Raw genomic sequence first — 22641 nt, forward strand, 5'->3', positions numbered from 1 at the left:
GAGTGTGTTTATACACTTAGTGGCCTGTTTATTAGGTACACCACCCCTGGTTCACAAAAAAATTGATCTCTCCTACAGACAGTGAGTCACGTGGCTGTGGCTATATGAAGCAGGCATCGAGGCATTCCGTTACTGTTCCATTTGAACGTTTCGAATGGGCCAAACAAATGACCTCAACCACTTTTAGCGTGTTATAGTCGTCTGTGCCAGGCGTGCCGGTTCCAGTATCTCAGTAATGGCCAGCCTCCTGGGCTTTTCACGCACAACATGTATCAAGGGCAGGACTCTCCAACCCTGTTTTCCTGGAGCGCTAGCCTCCTGTAGGTTTTCACTCCAGCCCTGTTCCTGGTCAGCTACCCTCCTATAGGTTCACTACAACCCTGTTCCTGGAGAGCTAGCCTCCTATAGGTTCACTCCAGCCTTGTTCCTGGAGAGCTACCCTCCTATAGGTTCACTCCAGCCCTGTTCCTGGTCAGCTACCCTCCTATAGGTTCACTCCAGCCCTGTTCCTGGAGAGCTACCCTCCTATAGGTTCACTCCAGCCCTGTTCCTGGAGAGCTACCCTCCTATAGGTTCACTCCAGCCCTGTTCCTGGAGAGCTACCCTCCTATAGGTTCACTCCAGCCCTGTTCCTGGTCAGCTACCCTCCTATAGGTTCACTCCAGCCCTGTTCCTGGTCAGCTACCCTCCTATAGGTTCACTCCAGCCCTGTTCCTGGTCAGCTACCCTCCTATAGGTTCACTCCAACCCTGTTCCTGGAGAGCTACCCTCCTATAGGTTCACTCCAATCTTGTTCCTGGTCAGCTACCCTCCTATAGGTTCACTCCAGCCCTGTTCCTGGTCAGCTACCCTCCTATAGGCTCACTCCGGCCCCAGTTGTAGCCAACCTGATTCAGTTTATCAACCAGTTAATTATTAGAATGAGGTGGACTAGATTGGGGTTGGAGTGTTAACCAACGGGACTGTCTTTCTCCAGGAACAGGGTTGGAGTGTTAACCAACGGGACTGTCTTTCTCCAGGAACAGGGTTGGAGAGCCCTGGTCGAGGGTTTCCAGAGAATGGCTCAACAAACAAACAAAAAAACATCAAAGTCAGCTGCAGGAAACAGCTCGTTGATGAGAGAGGTCGCTGGAGAATGGCAAGAATCGTTACAAGCTAACACCCGGGCCACAAACGGGCAAATATTCACGCAGTGCAACGCAGAACGGCATCTCCGAACGCATAACTGGTCGGTCCTTGTCATGGGATTGGCTATTGCAGCAGACCACCACACCTGGTTCCACTCCTATCAGCTAAAAACAAGAAGAAGCTGCTCCACGCCACCAATCACCAACACCAGACAGAAGAGTGGAAAAACATTACCTGGTCTGACGAATCCTAGTTCCTGTTGCGTCAAGCTGATGGCAAAGTCAGGATTTTGTGTAAGCAGCATGAGTCCGTGGCTCCATCCTGCCTGGTGTCAACGGTACAGGCTGGTGGGCACACGTTAGGTCCCTTGATACCAATTGAGCAATGTTCCCATAACCCGAAGAATTCAGGCTGTACTGGATGCAAAGAGGTGTCCGACCCAGTACGAGATGAGTGTACCTAATAAACTGGCCGCTGAGTTTATGGTCGTGTGAAGTGTGCAGAGAGTCTGGGTAACCAATTAACTATTTAGCAGTTTTCTGACTATTTAACTTCTACCCCCCTAGCCATAAGATTGTAATCCCAGAGCCGATGCTCTGGTACCATTTAGTTGGCATTTTCTTTGAAAGATACATTTTTGTTCCCCTTCAGGTTGTGATTTAATTAATTACTTTATCATTTAAGAAGAGTTCAGTTCATATAAATTAATTCCCTGCATATTTGAATGATTAATTACCGGAGTGGCCTAAGGCACTGCATCTCGGTGCAAGAGGCGTCACTACAGTCCCTGGTTCGAATCCAGGCTGTATCACATCTGGCCGTGATCGGGAGTCCCATAGGGCGGCGCACAATTGGCCCAGCGTCGTCCGGATTTGGCCCGGGGTAGTCCGTCCATTGTAAATAATAATTTCTTCTTATAACTGACTTGCCGAGTTAAATAAATGTAAAAAAATGATTAACCTGCAGTAACCACCAGATGGCAGTATCCTCTTTGCACTGACTGACTTGACTGCAGTCCCACTGTGACTATGTTCCCCTGCGTGTGTGTGTGTGTGACTGCTCCAATGGTGGGCCTGGCTTTGGGCCTGCCTCGTTGCTTTTAATAACCCTCTTCTCCACTTGGCTCCTAATGCTCTCACTTCTTTGTCTCCCTCCTTTTTTAACGCTTACAAAGTAGCAACTACTCCATCCGCCATTCGATAAGTATGCCAGCGATGAGGTAAATTAGCTCACACTTTCTTTATTTATTTTTTTATTCTATTTCGTTTTTTTTTTCATCACTTTTAAGTGTCATTTATGAGATTTTAGTGGTTTTTAGAGTAACAGCTGTTGTGGTCTTGTTTGTTATTTTTGTGGGTTTTTTTTAATGATCTTTTTGAATTTCCCATATACAATATAATGATATGGCACAGCCTTGGGAAAATACCTAGTGGAAACGTTGGGTGTTTTAAGTGCTGGCTCTAACTAAATGAAAATACTCAGCGTGACTTTGCCTTTCCCCTGTGTGTGTGTGTGTATATGTATGTATATATGTATGTGTATATATGAGCCAACTCAATACACATCATATGACTGGTAACTCAATGTAAATCAACTCCACTAAGAATATGCCCTGATGACGCATGAACCTGTCATCTCCCAGAGGAATCCCTGGATAAGGGTGTCTGGCAGAGGACAATCAAAGTATAATAAAAATGGAGGTTACCACTTCCGTTTGTCGTGCACCCGAACCCCTTACGGGAGAGGATCATTTGGTTATTTTTCTGAGTCTGGTGTTTTCTATTAATTCTGTGATCTTCCCATGTGCTCATTTTGTAGAAAGTTGTTTTTGTTGTTGCTTGACTTTTTTGTAATATATTATATATGTATTTTTTTATATTTTTTTTTATAGAAACTCTCCAACCTTCAAGTCGTTTGAGGACAAAGTTGGAAACATCAAGGTGAGCTGAAGGTTGTTGAAATGGGAACATGATGCAGAATTCTACTAAAACCTTCACGACTCACAACTGGACTGTACAAACAGTAAAAATGGAAAAGTGTAGTTTGTACATTCCATTTGTATCTTCATTGTGAACTGCACCATTTGCTAACGGTCGCCCCTGCTGCCATTTTGCTAACGGTCGCCCCTGCTGCCATTTTGCTAACGGTCGCCCCTGCTGCCATTTTGCTAACGGTCGCCCCTGCTGCCATTTTGCTAACGGTCGCCCCTGCTGCCATTTGCTAACGGTCGCCCCTGCTGCCATTTGCTAACGGTCGCCCCTGCTGCCATTTGCTAACGGTCGCCCCTGCTGCCATTTTGCTAACGGTCGCCCCTGCTGCCATTTGCTAACGGTCGCCCCTGCTGCCATTTGCTAACGGTCGCCCCTGCTGCCATTTTGCTAACGGTCGCCCCTGCTGCCATATACTTTGCTTCTTAACACCTGACAGACGAGTTAGTTTAGGAGTGCTTTAGCCTATTCCTGCACGGGATTGTATTACTATTGAATTATTCTCAACTGTCTCTCAAAACAACTCTTGAAAATTATAAAATGTTGTGAAAAAAATTACTGAAAGTAATTACTGACTCCCTGAAGATTTCCCATTGGCTGATTTTTTAGTCTCTGCAGCATGTAAAGAAAAGGTGTGTGTGTGTGTGTGTGTGGCCAAGTGGATCTGATAATGGCTATATTTTATAATGGGTATAATATACCACTGTGGGTATATGTAACAAGTGGTACCTATGGGTTGTTGTTAGACGCTAACACACCTGGGTGATGTGTTACGCTGGGTGATGTGTTGCATCACCCAGGGGTCCAGAGTGACACAACGGTCTGAAGGCACTGCATCGCAATGCTAGAGGTGTCACTACAGACCCCGATTCGATTCCAGCCTGTATCGCAAGCGGCCGTGATTGGGAGTCCCATAGGGGCGGTCCACAACTGGCCCAGCGTCGCCAGGGTTTGGCCGGTTGTAGGCCGTCACTGTAAATAAGAATTTGTTCTTAACTGACTTGCCTGGTTACATCAAATCCGACGGAGGAGTGTCACATTAACGATTTACCGGTGCTGCTGCTGCACAGGCATTTTGAAAAGTCTACAACCTTTTTTAACGGGTGATCTATACAAATCTCAGACCATATTCTCTACAGTCTCACTCGGCTCTTTTTTTAAATGAAATGACTTAAGATTTACCCCCATACCATCCTCCTCCCCCTTTTCTCTCTTCCTCTTCCTCTTCAGTACAAGGTGGTTGGAGCCAGAGGTAACGGTGAAGCTGTCCAGTCCCCGACCGACGCGAACCCTGTTCAGGACAACGCACCCTTCTGAAGATCCCCCCCCCCCACACTCCCCTCCTCCTCTCTCTCATCACCGGGACTGTGACATCATCATTAAGCGCCTCATCACTGAGTGACACATGACCTTTGGCCTAAAGTAGTCACCCTCTAATCTCCACATTACTCACTACTGCCTCCCTCGCCTGACCCGGAAAACGTAGTGCCCTATATCATTAATACTACTGCCCAGTCCTAAATCACCCCCTAGCCCCTACTCCGTAGCCCCTACCCTCTCCCTTGTGGAGAAACTGAATGGACTGGAGGGATGTGTGCAGTATGGCAACAATTCCACCTATGCTATGACAGGTCAAGGTGGGAGCCACTACAATATTGTTTAAACCAAAAGGTTGATTGCTTACTCTTATCTAGGTTCCTTCAGATCTCCACAAGTGCCTAGGAGGTTAGGGGCTAAAGGTACGTTTGGAATCTCTCTCCCTCAGCCCCCCCTCGCCTACCAAGAGCATGTGCATATCTCATCTCACTGTGCAAATACAAACTTACCGCAAAATACAACCTGAGGTTGCATAACATCAAATCACCACAGCTTGTAAAATTAAAAAAGGACAACTGTGGTAAAACCATTTTGTATTATAAAACAATTTTACACTGCTTTGCATAATGTTTTTACTTGACTTATCTATATGTATAAATATATATGAATAAATATATTGTGAACAATTACTGCCAGTCGGCATTCATCGGTAGGTATGGCTGACGTGGAGGCTCAAACAAAAAGGCAAATTAAAAAACCCTACATCTACAACAATGATCAGTTTGGGGCCCTGCTGAGCGTTTGATTTCAGTTTGGGGCCCTGCTGAGCGTTTGATTTCAGTTTGGGGCCCTGCTGAGCGTTTGATTTCAGTTTGGGGCCCTGCTGAGCGTTTGATTTCAGTTTGGGGCCCTGCTGAGCGTTTGATTTCAGTTTGGGGCCCTGCTGAGCGTTTGATTTCAGTTTGGGGCCCTGCTGAGCGTTTGATTTCAGTTTGAGGCCCTGCTGAGCGTTTGATTTCAGTTTGGGGCCCTGCTGAGCGTTTGATTTCAGTTTGGGGCCCTGCTGAGCGTTTGATTTCAGTTTGGGGCCCTGCTGAGCGTTCGATTTCAGTTTGGGGCCCTGCTGAGCGTTCGATATCAGTTTGGTGTGTTTCTACAATGTTGAAGCAAAGGCTTTAGTGTAAAGACCAGTTTCTACCTTCATCAGATGGCTATCTTTAGGCCTTACTCTTTTAGTCTTATTGCTTTCTGTTACTTTGCTGTTATAAAATGTTTTTCTTTTTTTTTCCTATTCTTTCTTAATCTGGAAGTTGTAGATTATCGTTTAACCTGGGAGGTGTTTGCTTTCTCTTTTATTTTGTAGGCTCAAGTGTTTGCTGTTATTGTGCCACATCTGAAATGAGCGACTGTCAAATACAGTCCAGACCGCTCTCTGTGTCCACCATTTTATTCTAAGAATTGTCCTCGTGCCTCAGGCGTAACCCCACCACACACTCCTGTACCCAGACGTACTCGTACCCACCCTGTGACTAGCTCTACTGTTATTTCTATATCAACATCACTTCCTGTTTTGCCAGTGTGCACTAACCAAACCTCCTTTACACTATAACACAACTTGAAATAGCTTCTATTGGTTTGGTAACAACGTCACTTTTTGTTATTTTCAACATGTATCTATGGAGATTGTATCTCCCCCCCCCCATATTTAGTGTTACATTTCTATCCAGAGGATGGAGTATTCTTTTACCCTTTTAACTTAGTTTATAATTTTGTATTATTTAGTAGTGATGATCATATTTAGGTTATGTGTTTTTGATGTCTCATTCTTGGTTGGAGTTTAAATAAGGTTTTGTTTTTCTATTTAATTGCCATCTGTAAATCGCTGCCAATATGTAATTACCTGTCTGTTACAGATCTCTCTCACTTTCAAATCAATACCATAGTTGTTATATAGATGGTAGGTCTGCTACGATCTGGACCGGTTTCCCCCAGACACGGATCAGACGAGAGAATTTCCGTTAGGAATGCGTTTTAGTCCAGGATTTTAGCCTTAATCTGTTGGCAGACAGGGCCTCCCTAAGGCAACCCAATTAATGTTTTGTCCGATTTTTTTTATTGACGAAAGATCTGATCGGTCAAAACTACAAATTTTAGTGGCGAAAGATCAGAATTGGGCTGCCTGTGTAAACGCAGGCTTAGTATATTCCGTTGTCTGTTGTCTCTGGTTATGACGGAGCAAGGGGAAAGGCAGATGTATCCCGTAGATTGTGTAGAGCTGCAAAAAAAACATTGTTTGGGTCTAATGTACATTTTTGGGACGCCACAGCTGAATTTGTTAAAACACATTATTGAAGGCATGTACAATGTTGGGAATGATAGGAATATATATATATATATATAGCTTTATTTAGAATGGGAGCCAAGTTGTAGACCTTTAAATGGATATGAGAATGGTGGATGAATCCAAATGTTGGTTTGTCATATGTTGAGAATATCAATAAAGCATTCCTTTAAACAAAGGAGAGTTGTGGGTAATGTTCAAATTTAATCAATCGATCCAAAATATTTTTTTTATAAAACCCTTTCCCTCAGCAGTTCATGAAGTTCTTTACTGTTACCTGGCCTTACAGCCCAAAGTGCAAGCGAGAGCACAGTGGCCAGGACAGGGCATGGAACGGGGATTGAACTACTGAACCAAAATATAGATGCTGTTTTCATGTTTCATGAGCTGAAATAGGTTGTTATTTATCTTATATTGTGTTTACAAATGTGTTTACATCCTCGTTAGTGAGCGTTTCTCCTTTGCCAAGAGGATCATCCATCCATCTGACAGGTGTGGCGTATCAAAGAAGCTGATTTAAACGCTATTCGTTGGGCAAAAAATGTTTTAACAATGGCAACTTAATCGAATCAAATATTATTTGGTCACATGCACATATTTAGCAGATGTTATTGCAGGTGTAGTGAAATGCTTGCATTCCTGGCTCTGGCTGCTCCATGTAGACTGACAGCTCTGGCTGCTCCATGTAGACTGACAGCTCTGGCTGCTCCATGCAGACTGACAGCTCCATGCAGACTGACAGCTCCTTGCAGACTGACAGCTCCTTGCAGACTGGCAGCTCTGGCTGCTCCATGCAGACTGGCAGCTCCATGCAGACTGACAGCTCCTTGCAGACTGACAGGGAAGCCCTCAGTGTAGTAGTATCTAACAATGCACATCTAAAAGTAAACCAAATTGAATTAAGAAATATTTCAGGATGAGCAATGTAGGAGTGGCATAGCCTAAACTACAGTAGAATAGAATACAGTATATACATGTGAGATGAGTAAAGCAGTATGTAAACATGATTAAAGTGCCCGTTGTTCCATTATTAAAGTGGCCAGTGATTCCATTTCTATGTACAGTGGGCTCCAAAATTACTGGCACCTCTGACTGGCAATGCACAAACAATACTTAAAAAAAATATATATATAAACAATATAATTATAGAAAAACTCAAAATACCAACGTGAGAAATACTGTACTTTATTAATGTTTCAATGGAACCAAACAAATCAATTTAATTGAGTTAAAAATCAATGTCCTCCAATTCAAGGTTTCACCATTAATGGCACCCTTAAAGGTTATTGTAAATAACATCTACCAAAATTAAACGAGAAATTAAATTCCACTTGTTTAAGTCTTAAGGAACTATATTGAGCCATTTCATCACTTCCTGTTTCACTAGGGTATAAAAATTTGGTAACAATTTTCCAGATGCCTCTTCAACCTCAGGAGGCTGAAGAAATGTGGCTTGTCGCAATTGAGAGCATCCTGTCGGGCTGTATCACCCCCTGGTACAGCAACTGCCCCCGGCCGGAACCGCAGGTCTCTCCAGAGGGTGGTGCAGTCTGCCCAACACATCACTGGGGGAAAACTACCTGCCCTCCAGGACACCACCATCAACCGATGTCACAGGAAGGCCATAAAGATCATCAAGGACAACAACCACCCGAGCCACTGCCTGTTCACCTCGCTATCCTCTAGAAGGCGAGGTCAGTACAGATGCATCAAAAGCTGGGACCGAGAGACTGAAAAACCTCTACCACCAGTTGCTTTAATAATGTTTACATATCTTGCATTGCTCATATGTATATACTGTATTCTATTCTACAGTATCTTAGTCAATGCCTCTTTGACATTGCTCGTCCATATATTTCTACATTCTTAATTCATCATTCCTTTACTTAGATGTGTATGTTTTGGGTGTATATTGTGAAATTGTTAGATATTACTGCTTTGTTGTAGCTAGAAACACAAGCATTTCGTAACACCCGCATACATTGTTTAAACACGTGCACGTGACCAATAATATTTTGAATTGATTTGAATAGGACGCGACACCCTAAGGTGGAGGTCTGTTGATAAAACAGTTGTTCCCTGACCGGGAATCGAACCCGGGCCGCGGCGGTGAGAGCGCCGAATCCTAACCACTAGACCACCAGGGAAGTTAGTTTATTGGTGTTGGAAATGATTTTGTAAATATAATAATTGTTGATAGATAAATATGTATAAATTGTTTCGCAATTGTTGACAGATAAATATATATATATTTTTTTTTTTACAATTGTTGACAGATATATATTTATTTTTTTACAATTGTTGACAGATATATATTTATTTATTTACAATTGTTGACAGATAAATATGTATGTATTTTTAGTATTTAGTATTTATTTACTATATTTTCTAAATAGTTTTATAACCCGTTTTTTTTCTGAGCAAACACACTCTTGTCAACCCACTTGCACGTCGTGCACGAATGAAAATCAAACCCCTCCTTGTCTGACCAACATCCGAGTGTCTTCCTCGTAGTATAAAACCACTCGCCAATCCTTCATTCTGGCAACAACAAAAAAACGAACATTTTACTGCAGATATATTTCACTACTATTACAGGGTCGTTAGAGAGGGTTTTGTTTTATTTACCCCAAACAAAATCTATTTTATAAATGGGCCCCGTCGTCCAAGCGTTAACTCCCTTACTCGTCTCGCAGATTGACTTGGGTGCTATTTAACATCAGCACGTCTCTTGGGTAACAAACAAAAGAAAGGTGAGGTTTTGTTTTAAACTGCATTTTAATGATGAATAAAGTGATGCTCGGTTAGTTAGCTAATGATGCTCTCGGTCATTATAAGATTGTGTTTTGTTGTTTTGGACATTTTGATAATAGCACGAAGTCATCGTGATTTCAGTCTTACAGACTCGGATCTTTCTTTCTTGTAATTTGTTTGCAGCTAAACTCACTTTCATGTTATTGTTTGCCAACATTACCGAGGAAGATTTGCTTTTTGACATTTTATCTCGACAAAAAAAATCATTTTTTTTTAGGTCTTTCGTCCCAAATGGACAACATGTTATTCTATGTAAGGTTTAGTCGAGTTGGCTTTTTCCTTCAACAACAGACCAACATATGATGTTATGTTTCTAAACTCAAGTTTGTCATTTTCGTTCACGTTTTTTGTTAAAGAATGGGAACATTGTAAGTTAGCAAGCAAGGTGTAGTTAGTCGCCTAGCTATCTAACTTTAGCTAGCTAGTTATGTACCACACGGTTTGGGTCAGGTTTAGGTCATGGTCAGGGTTGGGTTAGGTTTAAGTTAGGTTTAGGTCATGGTTAGGTTTAGCTCATGGTCCCAGAGTTTAGCACACCCACATGACTAAGATATTGCAATTTTGGGGCGAGAGTGGTTATACCTTTGGGTGGTTTCGACCGTTCGTCCGGTAACTGAAAGGTTAATTGGCTCGAATCCCGGAGCTGACCAGGTTAAACCTGTCCTTCTCCTGAACAAGGGAGTTAACCCACTGTTCCTAGACCAGTTAACCCACTGTTCCTAGACCAGTTAACCCACTGTTCCTAGACCAGTTAACCCACTGTTCCTAGACCAGTTAACCCACTGTTCCTAGACCAGTTAACCCACTGTTCCTAGACCAGTTAACCCACTGTTCCTAGGCAGTTAACCCACTGTTCCTAGGCCAGTTAACCCACGGTTCCTAGGCCAGTTAACCCACGGTTCCTAGGCCAGTTAACCCACGGTTCCTAGGCCAGTTAACCCACGGTTCCTAGGCCAGTTAACCCACGGTTCCTAGGCCAGTTAACCCACGGTTCCTAGGCCAGTTAACCCACGCCTACATTAATGTCACAGAACAGATGGTAGCTTACACACTAACAATTTGAGACAGCCTTGCCAGTAATGTTTGCTTCAATATTGATCATATAGATAAGTGTGGGAGGTGTTACTGTATGGACTTAGCCAGCCATGCATTCTGAAGAACTGCAAAAAAACTTGTGCTATAATGTCTGGCTTTGTACATATGTTTGACTTCTAGTCTCCCTTTCTTCCAGGATTTCTATCTAACGCAATATTCAACCAGATCTGAAGAATGGCAGCGATCAACGCAGGTGGTTCTCTTGTTGCTACCAACGACTACTACCGAAGTGAGTAACTCTCGGGCCGGGACATGTCTTTACAAACGAAGCCCTCAGACCCTAACTTAATCAAGCTCCATCCGTGTGATTTTCCTTTGTCTTTGGAAGCATTGAAAACTGTCACGCAAGTAAAAATCAGTCAAAAGTTATCAGTAAAAGTTAAACTTATTTTTTAAACTATTTTCCACATTCTAGAATAATAGTGAACATATCAACTATGAAATAACACATATGGAATCATGTAGTAACCATAAAAGTGTTAAACAAATCAAAATATATTTTTGATTCTTCAAAATAACCACCCTTTACCTCGATGACAGCTTTGCACACTCTTGGCATTCTCTCAACCAGCTTCATGAGGTAGTCACCTGGAATGCATTTCATTTAACAGGTGTGCTTTGTTGAAAGTTAATTTGTGGAATTTCTTTCCTCAATGCTTTTGAGCCAATCAGTTTGTGTGTGATAAGGTAGGGGTGGTATACAGAAGAGAGCCCTATTTGGTAATAGACCAAGTCCATATTATGGCAAGAACAGCTCAAATAAACAAAGAGGAACAACAGTCCATCATTACTTTAAGACATGAAGGTCAATCAATCTGGAAAAATTCAAGAACTGTTAAAGTTTCTTCAAATGCAGTCGCAAAAACCATCAAGCGCTATGATGAAACTGGCTCCCATGAGGACCGCCACAGGAAAGGAAGACCCAGAGTTACCTCTGCTGCAGAGGATCAGTTCATTAGAGTTAATTGGCTCTCATGAGGACCGCCACAGGAAAGGAAGACCCAGAGTTACCTCTGCTGCAGAGGATCAGTTCATTAGAGTTAATTGGCTCTCATGAGGACCGCCACAGGAAAGGAAGACCCAGAGTTACCTCTGCTGCAGAGGATCAGTTCATTAGAGATACCTGGCTGTCATGAGGACCGCCACAGGAAAGGAAGACCCAGAGTTACCTCTGCTGCAGAGGATCAGTTCATTAGAGATGCAATCAATCAGGAGTATAGATTGATCTTGTGACAATAGCCTCGGTCTGGAGTGGGCTTGTAAAGGTGCTGAGTGAGTTGTACTGCACAAACCTAACAATCCTATTGGTTTAACTTTCCCCAGGGCGCATCGGCTCCACCTCCAGCAGCAGCTCCTGTGGCAGTTCAGAGTACAGTGGGGAGGTCATTCCACACCATCCAGGTACACAAAGCAAGCATATGGGTGCTGGTGGGAAATGTGTCTGGTGTGGTAGGGACCGTGTTCAGGGGTGGTACTGGGTGTTCCCAAACTGGTGTGGTAGGGACCGTGTTCAGGGGTGGTACTGGGTGTTCCCGAACTGGTGGGGTAGGGACCATGTTCAGGTGTGGTACTGGGAGTTCCCAGTCTTTCCACAGTGATAAGGTCGTTTAGTGAGTTATGTGACAGTTCAGGTGTTCTTGGACCTGAAATTGAGATCCTAACCGAATTGGATCTGTGAAATTCCCATCTGACACCACCAGGACCAGGGCATTTTTTGGGGGGGGGGGGGGGTCAATCCCTGATTCGGATCTGAGATGGACCTGATCCGTTGAGAATTACATTGGGGTCTACACTACAGCTTAGTATTTTCATAAATTACGTCCCTAATGCTCTCTGTCTCTCCAGAATGCTCTCTGTCTCCCACTAATTTGTGCGCTTTCATTGTGTGAATTGTTTGCCGTTTTTGTTAATTGTTGAAATATGTATATATGTACCTGGCCTGTAGGTCTATAAAAGTTTAAGGATTTCTAACTTTATTTTATTTTTTAACCTTTAACTAGGCAAGTCAGTTAAGAACATTCTTATTTTCAATTACTGCCTAGTAACAGTGGGTTAACTGCCTGTTCAGGGGCAGAACGACAGATTTGTACCTTGTCAGCTCGGGGGTTTGAACTTGCAACCTTTAAGTTACTAGTCCAACGCTCTAATTGTCCTAATGTACCACCACTTATGTTCCACAGAGCGTCTCAATGTATTTTTATGGTCACCACAGCCTAGTGCCTGTATTTGAAAAATCTTTCCAACACTCTCGTTCTCGCCATAGTGAAATGGCAACATGTTGCTGATCCCATATACCCAGCGGAAATCTGAACACTTCGCCCTGGCTCAAATACAGCTGTGTATTACAGCAAAACTGCTGTTTTGTCTAGATTACACTATATAGTGACCAGGAAACATGATGACATCGCTAAAGTAGTCAGATATTTAGTGGGGGGAAACAACTTTTTCAGAGTTAACATGTCATCAAACTTACTTTAGACGGTTGACATTAGCAAGAAAAGTTTGTCAAAAAAATAGCTGGCAATGCTAGCAAGCGTGATAATACGTCTCAAGTCAATCTGGTGAACTCAAAATGACGAGGGGAAAAGTTGTCCAACTAATTATTTGCCTCCTTGTTGAATGTCATTGTATCTCCAAGCCACTCTAATGCATCTTTTGAAATCTTCATCAGCGCTCATTGATGATGCGTTGAGTAGAAGGCTCAGTCGGGGGAAACAGTCCAAAACAAACATTCAAAACTCTATTGTGACGAAACGCCCAACCCATGAATAGCGAGAGTTCAAGTGAGGCTGAGTGAGGAAGACCGGTGAAGGGGAGATTTTCTTTTTTTACTGAAGCAACTGCCATGTGTAGCTAATTTAAAAAAAAATAATAATAATGTTTTTATTTTTTGAGGGTGGTTATTTTTACCGGGGTATTTTATTGAAATTTCAAATCTGGTCTGTATTTTTACATATTTTCACACCGGTCCGTGGGCTACCGAGCGTGATCCGATCCGAGGGTCAACTATAGAATTTTCAGGCCATGGAGGTTACTGTACATCCGTGAATGCATTATGTTGGGGCTATTTATATAGGCAATTGTCTTATGTTTAGTCATTTTATATGTGTTTGACCTAGTTGTTAATCTTGTTTCTCAGGTCTGCCCAAACAAGACTCTGGACATTGGTGGTCCAGCTTCTTCTTTGGGAAGCAGAACCAGCCAGGAATGACCACTCTGACGGAGGAGGCCAAGCAGAAGTATGTTACAGTAAAATGTTGGCAAAATGACACCGGGTGGACTCGGGATTAACAAATGGGCATTTCATGAGATGGGGAAAGTCATTTTTAGGAGTTAACAGGAATTTGAGAGGGAGACATTACTATATTTTATTTCCTTATGCCCACCTTTTGGTACTATTTCAATGCATTCCAATGGCCATAGACTTTCAACGGAGAAATGTCCATTCATAGCTCCTCCCACACCTATGCTGGCTCAGCAAACCGTTAACCCCGCCCTCACACTATGATTGGTGAGGTGACTATAACCTTCCTGATAGCTACTCTTGTAAAGGTGAGATTGCAAGTGTTCATGAATGGGGGGGGAAGACACAAACAGATTCTTGGTTGGGCTGTTTTTATTGGCTTTTAAAGGGAAAGGTGCTTATCTTAAGTTACAAAGTCCCATAGTGAACGTACTTACATTTATACAGACTCATTTGGTCAGAAGAGCCCTTCTAGAATACAGGCCTTCTAGAATACAGGCCTTCTAGAATACAGGCCTTCTAGAATACAGGCCTATTAATATCAAACAAATAAATCAAATAAAAATGTAATTTCACACAAATGTAGGCGTAGCAGGGTTTGCATATTCACGTGTAGCCTACAGCCTTGTAGGATCGTTATTCAGATGGTTAAATCCTTATACTTTTCTTCTCTCACACTGGGATTTGTGGTATTACTGGCTTAGTACACAGGGGGGAACAACAACAAAAAACGCTAAGTCCCATAGGGCGTCTTACCAGGATGCTAGCAAAACCCCGCTAAGTCCCATAGGGCGCGTTACCAGAATGCTAGCAAAACCCCGCTAAGTCCCATAGGGCGTCTTACAAGGATGCTAGCAAAACCCCGCTAAGTCCCATAGGGCGTCTTACCAGGATGCTAGCAAAACCCCGCTAAGTCCCATAGGGCGTCTTACCAGGATGCTAGCAAAACCCCGCTAAGTCCCATAGGGCGTCTTACCAGGATGCTAGCAAAACCCCGCTAAGTCCCATAGGGCGTCTTACCAGGATGCTAGCAAAACCCCGCTAAGTCCCATAGGGCGTCTTACCAGGATGCTAGCAAAACCCCGCTAAGTCCCATAGGGCGTCTTACCAGGATGCTAGCAAAACCCCGCTAAGTCCCATAGGGCGTCTTACCAGAATGCTAGCAAAACCCCGCTAAGTCCCATAGGGCGTCTTACCAGGATGCTAGCAAAACCCCGCTAAGTCCCATAGGGCGTCTTACCAGGATGCTAGCAAAACCCCGCTAAGTCCCATAGGGCGTCTTACCAGGATGCTAGCAAAACCCCGCTAAGTCCCATAGGGCGTCTTACCAGGATGCTAGCAAAACCCCGCTAAGTCCCATAGGGCGTCTTACCAGGACGCTAGCAAAACCCCGCTAAGTCCCATAGGGCGTCTTACCAGGATGCTAGCAAAACCCCGCTAAGTCCCATAGGGCGTCTTACCAGGATGCTAGCAAAACCCCGCTAAGTCCCATAGGGCGTCTTACCAGGATGCTAGCAAAACCCCGCTAAGTCCCATAGGGCGTCTTACCAGGATGCTAGCAAAACCCCGCTAAGTCCCATAGGGCGTCTTACCAGGATGCTAGCAAAACCCCGCTAAGTCCCATAGGGCGTCTTACCAGGACGCTAGCAAAACCCCGCTAAGTCCCATAGGGCGTCTTACCAGGATGCTAGCAGAGTTTGTACACAAGCAAAAACCAGCGATTTAAAAGTGTTGTGAAACAACTTACACTAGTAGTCAACTCATTAGCTGACATTTCCAAACCCTTATTAGGGCGTTGTCTTGCTGAATACTTCCCCCTGGGTCCCCCACTGACAGATCCTGGGTCCCCCACTATGACAGACAGCTTTCTGACACTAAGGCATAATCCTCATGGCAATTTCATCTGCAACATTAAGCAAGGTGCTCCCTGCTGCATTACAATGCCATTTTTCCTTGTTCTCACACTCAACCTCTCCCTCTCTCTCTCAACGACTCCTTGCATCACACTCAACCTGTCCTCCATCCCTGGGAATTGAACCAGTGACCTTTTGCATTGTTAGTGCTACAGTCTTACCAACTGAGCCACGCAGGACACCCTTACCATCTCCCCGTTTTGCTTTGCTCTCACGCTCTACCTCTCTCTTCCAGGGCGGCGGCCATGACTGTGACCAACGGCCAGGTGACCTGCGTTGCCAGGGAGATGGTGATGAAGAGGCAGGTCAGCGAAGCTGGGACGTCCGAGCCGGGGAGTCCCCCCCCGTCCTGAGAAACGGGACAAACGCTAGGAGACCGAGGCTGTGTCCTCATTCCCTAAACCCTTGATTCTGTTCCATCCTCCACACTACATAGAATGTATGCCTGTTACATTGCTTCATACTAGGTAGTATGGATATTGGAACATAGCCTTTTTTTTGTTGTCTTAGTAGGACAGGCTGACAATGATAGTTGTTCTTATTTTGTATCCCGTTTTTTAAATCTATGAACAAAATATATATATATAAAAAAAACTTTTTTACATTTGTATTTGTCTGTAACACGGTGGTGCCCTCCACTTTTGTTAACTTCTCCACTTTGTCACCCTGTGATTGCAGATGTCTAGTAAAAGTTGCCTCAGCCTAATTATGGACTTGTCTGTCATTTTCTGTTTCTTTCAATGAATTTATTGCTCTGAAAACAATCTTGGTATGCCGAACAGTCAACGTTACCCTGGGCACTCAGTTTCCAACAGTCAACATTCAAAGGATCAGACCCTATAGAGAACATGCATTTTTTTTTTTAATTACCAGTATAATTTTTGTACGTTTACACACTCTCTCAGGAATGTCATAAATTATGAATAATTAGCTTCCCTACAGAAAATAAATTAACCTTCACACATCTAGATCTATGGGCAGGGGTTTAAGCTGTAGAACCCAGTTCCTACATTTTTAATATAAAAATAGATTTTTATCAAACAAAACTATGCTACATTTTATGGGACCCTCAGGATGACAAATCTTGAGTCGACGCCATATCGTCTGACACTGTTAGGTTCTACTCCGGTACGGTACTCGGATACCGACGCAGAGAAAAGCTGCGACCAGAACAGGATTCCTCAGCTGAATAGCACAGCGCTAGCTACACAGTCAGTTTTATCTACAGTACCTGGGGTGAATGTCTCAGCAGGCTGGGACAGGCTGGACCGCATGTCTGTCTGGCTCTGATCTCCCTTCAGATACCATTCTGCTATCCGCATCTTGTCATTCTCACTTCTCTCCCCAACTGCTACGTAGAAAGCCATCACCTCGCTTCCCACAGAAACAAGTCAGTTGGACAGTAACTTAACCATGACTGTATCAGAATCCCGACAAATGGCTCCTATTCACCCTTGTGGAATCATTCATGCACTCGGAGGCAGTCCCCTATGCCTAAACACAATGCACATAGATTCACCCTAACCCATAACCCGGATCGTTACTACGGCTTATTCTAGAAAAGGTTCTTGAGTCATAACGGCCTCCAACAGCACCGTTGTATTTTATCTTACCGTGTTGAGAAAAGCTTTGTCCAGCATTCTTCTATTTTTCTACTGAGAGATATATTTCTATACCTCAAAGAAAGGAAAACCGCTTATGATCGGCAGATATTTTTATTTTGATTGAACCTTTTATTTAACTAGGCAAGTCAGTTGAGAACAAATTCTTATTTACAATGGCGGCCTACCAAAAGGCCTGAGGGGACGGGCTGGGATTAAAAATTATATTTTGTGGTTTTATTTTGTAAATCAAGTGAGGTTGGTTCCATAAAACAAGTATGAAAGACTAGTTTACTATATACAAATTACACTTCCATCAGAGGTTAATGTTTGTGAATATATATATAAAGCACATTACATTTGCGTATCAGTCAATACATTGACAGACCTGTCTTGGGGATTTAACCAGAAGCTAACTAAATGCTATTGTCGATGCATGGATTACAATGCTAGAGTTCTAACCATTAGACTACGTGAACGTGTCATGCCTGGTTACCCAGGAACCAAACACACAGAACAGGAGGGAAAGACAAACACGGGCCATTATGTTCCTGAAGTGCTTTTATCTTTAGACTGAGCAGCAGTTTTTCCAGGTCACTGGGTAGTTGTGTTGGGAACATCACAGAGAGAGACCAGGCTACAGGTTTCTGCTGTAGGAGATTGAGAGAGATCTGATTACAGATCAGATTTACCAATCTCTGAACCAGGCAACAGGTTTCTGCTGCCTGTCTCTCTCTAGCTCTCTCTAACAGGTTTCCGCTGCCTGTCTCTCTCTCTAGCTCTGAACCAGGCTACAGGTTTCTGCTGCCTGTCTCTCTCTCTAGCTCTCTCTAACAGGTTTCTGCTGCCTGTCTGCCTGTCTCTCTCTCTAGCTCTGAACCAGGCAACAGGTTTCTGCTGCCTGTCTCTCTCTCTAGCTCTCTCTAACAGGTTTCTGCTGCCTGTCTCTCTCTCTAGCTCTGAACCAGGCAACAGGTTTCTGCTGCCTGTCTCTCTCTCTAGCTCTCTCTAACAGGTTTCCGCTGCCTGTCTCTCTCTCTAGCTCTGAACCAGGCAACAGGTTTCTGCTGCCTGTCTCTCTCTCTAGCTCTCTCTAACAGGTTTCTGCTGCCTGTCTGCCTGTCTCTCTCTCTAGCTCTGAACCAGGCAACAGGTTTCTGCTGCCTGTCTCTCTCTAGCTCTCTCTAACAGGTTCTTGCAATGTACAAGGAGATTTTATTCAACTACCATTCTGCTCCGAAATCAAATACTGTTACAGTAAACATCCGAATCTGACTCATGTCAACAGGTTCCTGCTGTAGGAGATTGGTGAATCTGACTCATGTCAACAGGTTCCTGCAGTAGGAGATTGGTGAATCTGACTCATGTCAACAGGTTCCTGCAGTAGGAGATTGGTGAATCTGACTCATGTCAACAGGTTCCTGCAGTAGGAGATTGGTGAATCTGACTCATGTCAACAGGTTCCTGCAGTAGGAGATTGGTGAATCTGACTCATGTCAACCGGTTCCTGCAGTAGGAGATTGGTGAATCTGACTCATGTCAACAGGTTCCTGCAGTAGGAGATTGGTGAATCTGACTCATGTCAACAGGTTCCTGCAGTAGGAGATTGGTGAATCTGACTCATGTCAACAGGTTCCTGCAGTAGGAGATTGGTGAATCTGACTCATGTCAACAGGTTCCTGCAGTAGGAGATTGGTGAATCTGACTCATGTCAACAGGTTCCTGCAGTAGGAGATTGGTGAATCTGACTCATGTCAACAGGTTCCTGCAGTAGGAGATTGGTGAATCTGACTCATGTCAACAGGTTCCTGCAGTAGGAGATTGGTGAATCTGACTCATGTCAACCGGTTCCTGCAGTAGGAGATTGGTGAATCTGACTCATGTCAACCGGTTCCTGCAGTAGGAGATTGGTGAATCTGACTCATGTCAACCGGTTCCTGCAGTAGGAGATTGGTGAATCTGACTCATGTCAACAGGTTCCTGCAGTAGGAGATTGGTGAATCTGACTCATGTCAACAGGTTCCTGCAGTAGGAGATTGGTGAATCTGACTCATGTCAACAGGTTCCTGCAGTTGGAGATTGGTGAATCTGACTCATGTCAACAGGTTCCTGCTGTAGGAGATTGGTGAATCTGATCTGTAATCGGATCTTATTTGATTCATGTCTATAACTTTCTGTTGTTGTTGATGCTATATGGTCTGATCTAAACGCAGTTGTTTTATTCCACTCATGTATGAATGTTCCCATATTGCTGCCTGGCAACCAGCCAGAATCAGGAGAAAAGGGGAACATCTTGTCCCTTCAGTGGTGCTGCACAGAGAAGAACAGGCTGCGGACAAGTTATGAAACGAAGAAAGGAAGTGAGGGGGGAAAATTAATAAAAGAAAGAGGAGAGTAGGGGCGGGGGGGGGGGGGTATAACTGGACTGTGTGTTTGATTGAATTCACATCTTCGACCAATGTATGGAATAATATACAAAGGGGGGTCTTTTCAATCCATATCGCGGAAGTTCAGCGTTACGGTGTGATTGAAATTTTAAAAGGCGATGTTCGTAGAGACTGCATTCACGGTAAAACGCTGAAATATGTCGGTTCAATCAGAAATGGCCTTTAAGTTTCGATAGCGTGCGATCTGTAACGCTTCAGAGGAAGAGGGAATGAGTCCATATAGAGGAGGTAGGTAGCCTAGTGGTTAGAGTGTAGAGGTGGTAGGTAGCCTAGTGGTTAGAGTGTAGAGGCGGCAGGTAGCCTAGTGGTTAGAGCGTAGAGGAGGCAGGTAGCCTAGTGGTTAGAGTGTAGAGGCAGGTAGCCTAGTGGTTAGAGTATAGAGGAGGCAGGTAGCCTAGTGGTTAGAGAGTAGAGGAGGCAGGTAGCCTAGTGGTTAGAGTGTAGAGGAGGCAGGTAGCCTAGTGGTTAGAGTGTAGAGGAGGCAGGTAGTCTAGTGGTTAGAGTGTAGAGGAGGCAGGTAGCCTAGTGGTTAGAGTGTAGAGGAGGCAGGTAGCCTAGTGGTTAGAGTGTAGAGGAGGCAGGTAGCCTAGTGGTTAGAGTGTAGAGGCGGCAGGTAGCCTAGTGGTTAGAGCGTTGGACTAGTAACCGAAAACAAAATCTGTAACGCTTCAGCGAATAGAGGTTGAATAAAGGCTGACGTCTGTTTTAGAGAGCGCTTGCAGAAATCGCTTATTTTGTCTTTCTTCTCACCCTTCCTTCAACGAAATAGGTAGGAGTCAGGGTAGGATAGGAAGTGACCCAAAATGTAAAACAGGTCCAACACCGACTGGCTTGATCAAGTCCATATTTCTGTGCTGAGAGGACAGACAGAGTGGAAGGTGTCTTCTCCCTTGTCTTCCTTTTGGAGTCTTTTCCCTTTGTGTGTTTCAACCTGTTGATTGGTGGTGGTGTGTCTCTACTGGACCGCTCTGTTGGCTAGCGCGCCGGACCGCTCTGTTGGCGGGGGCACTGGACCGCTCTGTTGGCTGGGGTGCTGGACCGCTCTGTTGGCTGGCGTGCCGGACCGCTCTGTTGGCTAGCGCGCCGGACCGCTCTGTTGGCTGGGGCACTGGACCGCTCTGTTGGCTGGGGTGCTGGACCGCTCTGTTGGCTGGGGCGCTGGACCGGGGCGCTTGACCGGCGCGCTGGACAGGGGGCGCCGGGTGAGGGTGCTGGGCTGAGGTGGGCTGGAGGGGTGGTGGGCTGGAGTGCGCAGGGCGGTGGGCTGGAGGGCGCTGGACGGGACGGTGCGTGGTTTGGGGCTCCCCAGAAGCACACTGACCCACCATCCTTTAGATATCCCCCCTGCTCCTGGGAACCCTGAGGAGGATATGAAGTGGTTAGTAAATCCCCCCCCCCTGCTCCTGGGAACCCTGAGGAGGATATGAATTGGTTAGTAAATCCCCCCCCTGCTCCTGGGAACCCTGAGGAGGACACTCTGGTGCCGGTCCTCAAGTAGTAACAAATGACAGGCGACAATACAAAGTACAAGACAGACAGCACCAGTCTCGTTGAACCACTGTGTGATGTCATCATTAAAGGAGTAGTGTGGAGAATATGATGGTTCAGTCACCTGGTTGTGTTGACATGGTCACCCAGACCAGTACTTGTAGCATCGACCAATCAGAGAGGCTGTAGACTGCAGTAGGCTTTATACTCTCTGTTGGGCTTGTTGTGTCTATGGAAAGAGATACAACAGTGACTATATGGAGAGAGATAAAACAGTGACTATATGGAGAGATAAAACAGTGACTATATGGAGAGATAAAACAGTGACTATACAGAGAGAGATAAAACAGTGACTACAGAGAGAGATAAAACAGTGACTATATGGAAAGAGATAAAACAGTGACTATATGGAAAGAGATAAAACAGTGACTATATGGAAAGAGATAAAACAGTGACTACAGAGAGAGATAAAACAGTGACTATATGGAAAGAGATAAAACAGTGACTATATGGAGAGAGATAAAACAGTGACTATATGGAAAGAGATAAATCAGTGATGACAGAGAGATAAAACAGTGACAACAGAGAGAGATAAAACAGTGACTACAGGGAGAGAGATAAAACAGTGACTACAGAGAGAGATAAAACAGTGACTACATGGAAAGAGATAAAACAGTGACTACAGAGAGAGATAAAACAGTGACTATATGGAGAGAGATAAAACAGTGACTATATGGAGAGAGATAAAAGTGACTATATGGAAAGAGATAAATCAGTGATGACAGAGAGATAAAACAGAGACAACAGAGAGAGATAAAACAGTGACTATAGGGGGAGAGATAAAACAGTGACTACAGAGAGAGATAAAACAGTGACTATATGGAAAGAGATAAAACAGTGACTACAGAGAGAGATAAAACAGTGACTATACAGAGAGAGATAAAACAGTGACTATACGGAGAGAGATAAAACAGTGACTATATGGAAAGAGATAAAACAGTAACTACAGAGAGAGATAAAACAGAGACTATATGGAAAGAGATAAAACAGTGACTACAGAGAGAGATAAAACAGTGACTATATGGAAAGAGATAAAACAGTGACTCTATGGAAAGAGATAAAAGTGACTATATGGAAAGAGATAAAACAGTGACTACAGAGAGAGATGAAACAGTGACTATACAGAGAGATAAAACAGTGACTATATGGAGAGAGATAAAACGGTGACTATACAGAGAGATAAAACAGTGACTACAGAGAGAGAT

At 44.1% G+C, this 22641-nt stretch overlaps 2 protein-coding genes and 1 non-coding gene across 10 annotated transcripts in view; 2 read left to right on the forward strand and 1 right to left on the reverse strand.

The window, feature by feature from the left end:
- The window catches only part of tpd52l2b (tpd52 like 2b), a 50470-nt gene extending 43518 nt beyond the window's left edge, over positions 1–6952 (forward strand). For 3 of the 7 annotated variants that reach the window (XM_064956213.1, XM_064956212.1, XM_064956210.1), the window contains 3 exons: positions 2303–2347; positions 3020–3068; positions 4347–6952. In XM_064956213.1, coding sequence (XP_064812285.1) covers positions 2303–2347; positions 3020–3068; positions 4347–4433 — 181 coding nt within the window. In that variant the 3' untranslated portion in view covers positions 4434–6952. The remainder of the gene's footprint in view (positions 1–2302; positions 2348–3019; positions 3069–4346) is intronic. The other 4 variants (XM_064956214.1, XM_064956211.1, XM_064956216.1 and 1 more) reach the window with 2 other exon arrangements.
- Positions 6953–8257: 1305 nt separating this feature from the next.
- ppdpfb (pancreatic progenitor cell differentiation and proliferation factor b) lies at positions 8258–16546 on the forward strand. 2 transcript variants are annotated; one of them, XM_064956218.1, is made up of 5 exons: positions 8258–8468; positions 10820–10912; positions 12007–12084; positions 13823–13922; positions 16076–16546. In XM_064956218.1, exons 2-5 carry the CDS (start codon positions 10858–10860, stop codon positions 16191–16193), a joined length of 351 nt encoding a protein of 116 aa, XP_064812290.1. In that variant the 5' UTR covers positions 8258–8468; positions 10820–10857; the 3' UTR covers positions 16194–16546. The 2 variants fall into 2 exon arrangements, with proteins under 2 accessions (XP_064812290.1, XP_064812289.1); XM_064956217.1 differs by lacking the exon at positions 8258–8468 and adding an exon at positions 9255–9527.
- trnae-cuc (transfer RNA glutamic acid (anticodon CUC)) lies at positions 8850–8921 on the reverse strand. Its single transcript has one exon. It is a non-coding gene; the product is annotated as a tRNA-Glu (tRNA).
- Positions 16547–22641: the final 6095 nt, after the last annotated feature.

Source organism: Oncorhynchus masou, chromosome 33 (assembly GCF_036934945.1).
Source record: "Oncorhynchus masou masou isolate Uvic2021 chromosome 33, UVic_Omas_1.1, whole genome shotgun sequence".
NCBI classification, from domain to species: Eukaryota; Metazoa; Chordata; class Actinopteri; order Salmoniformes; family Salmonidae; genus Oncorhynchus; species Oncorhynchus masou.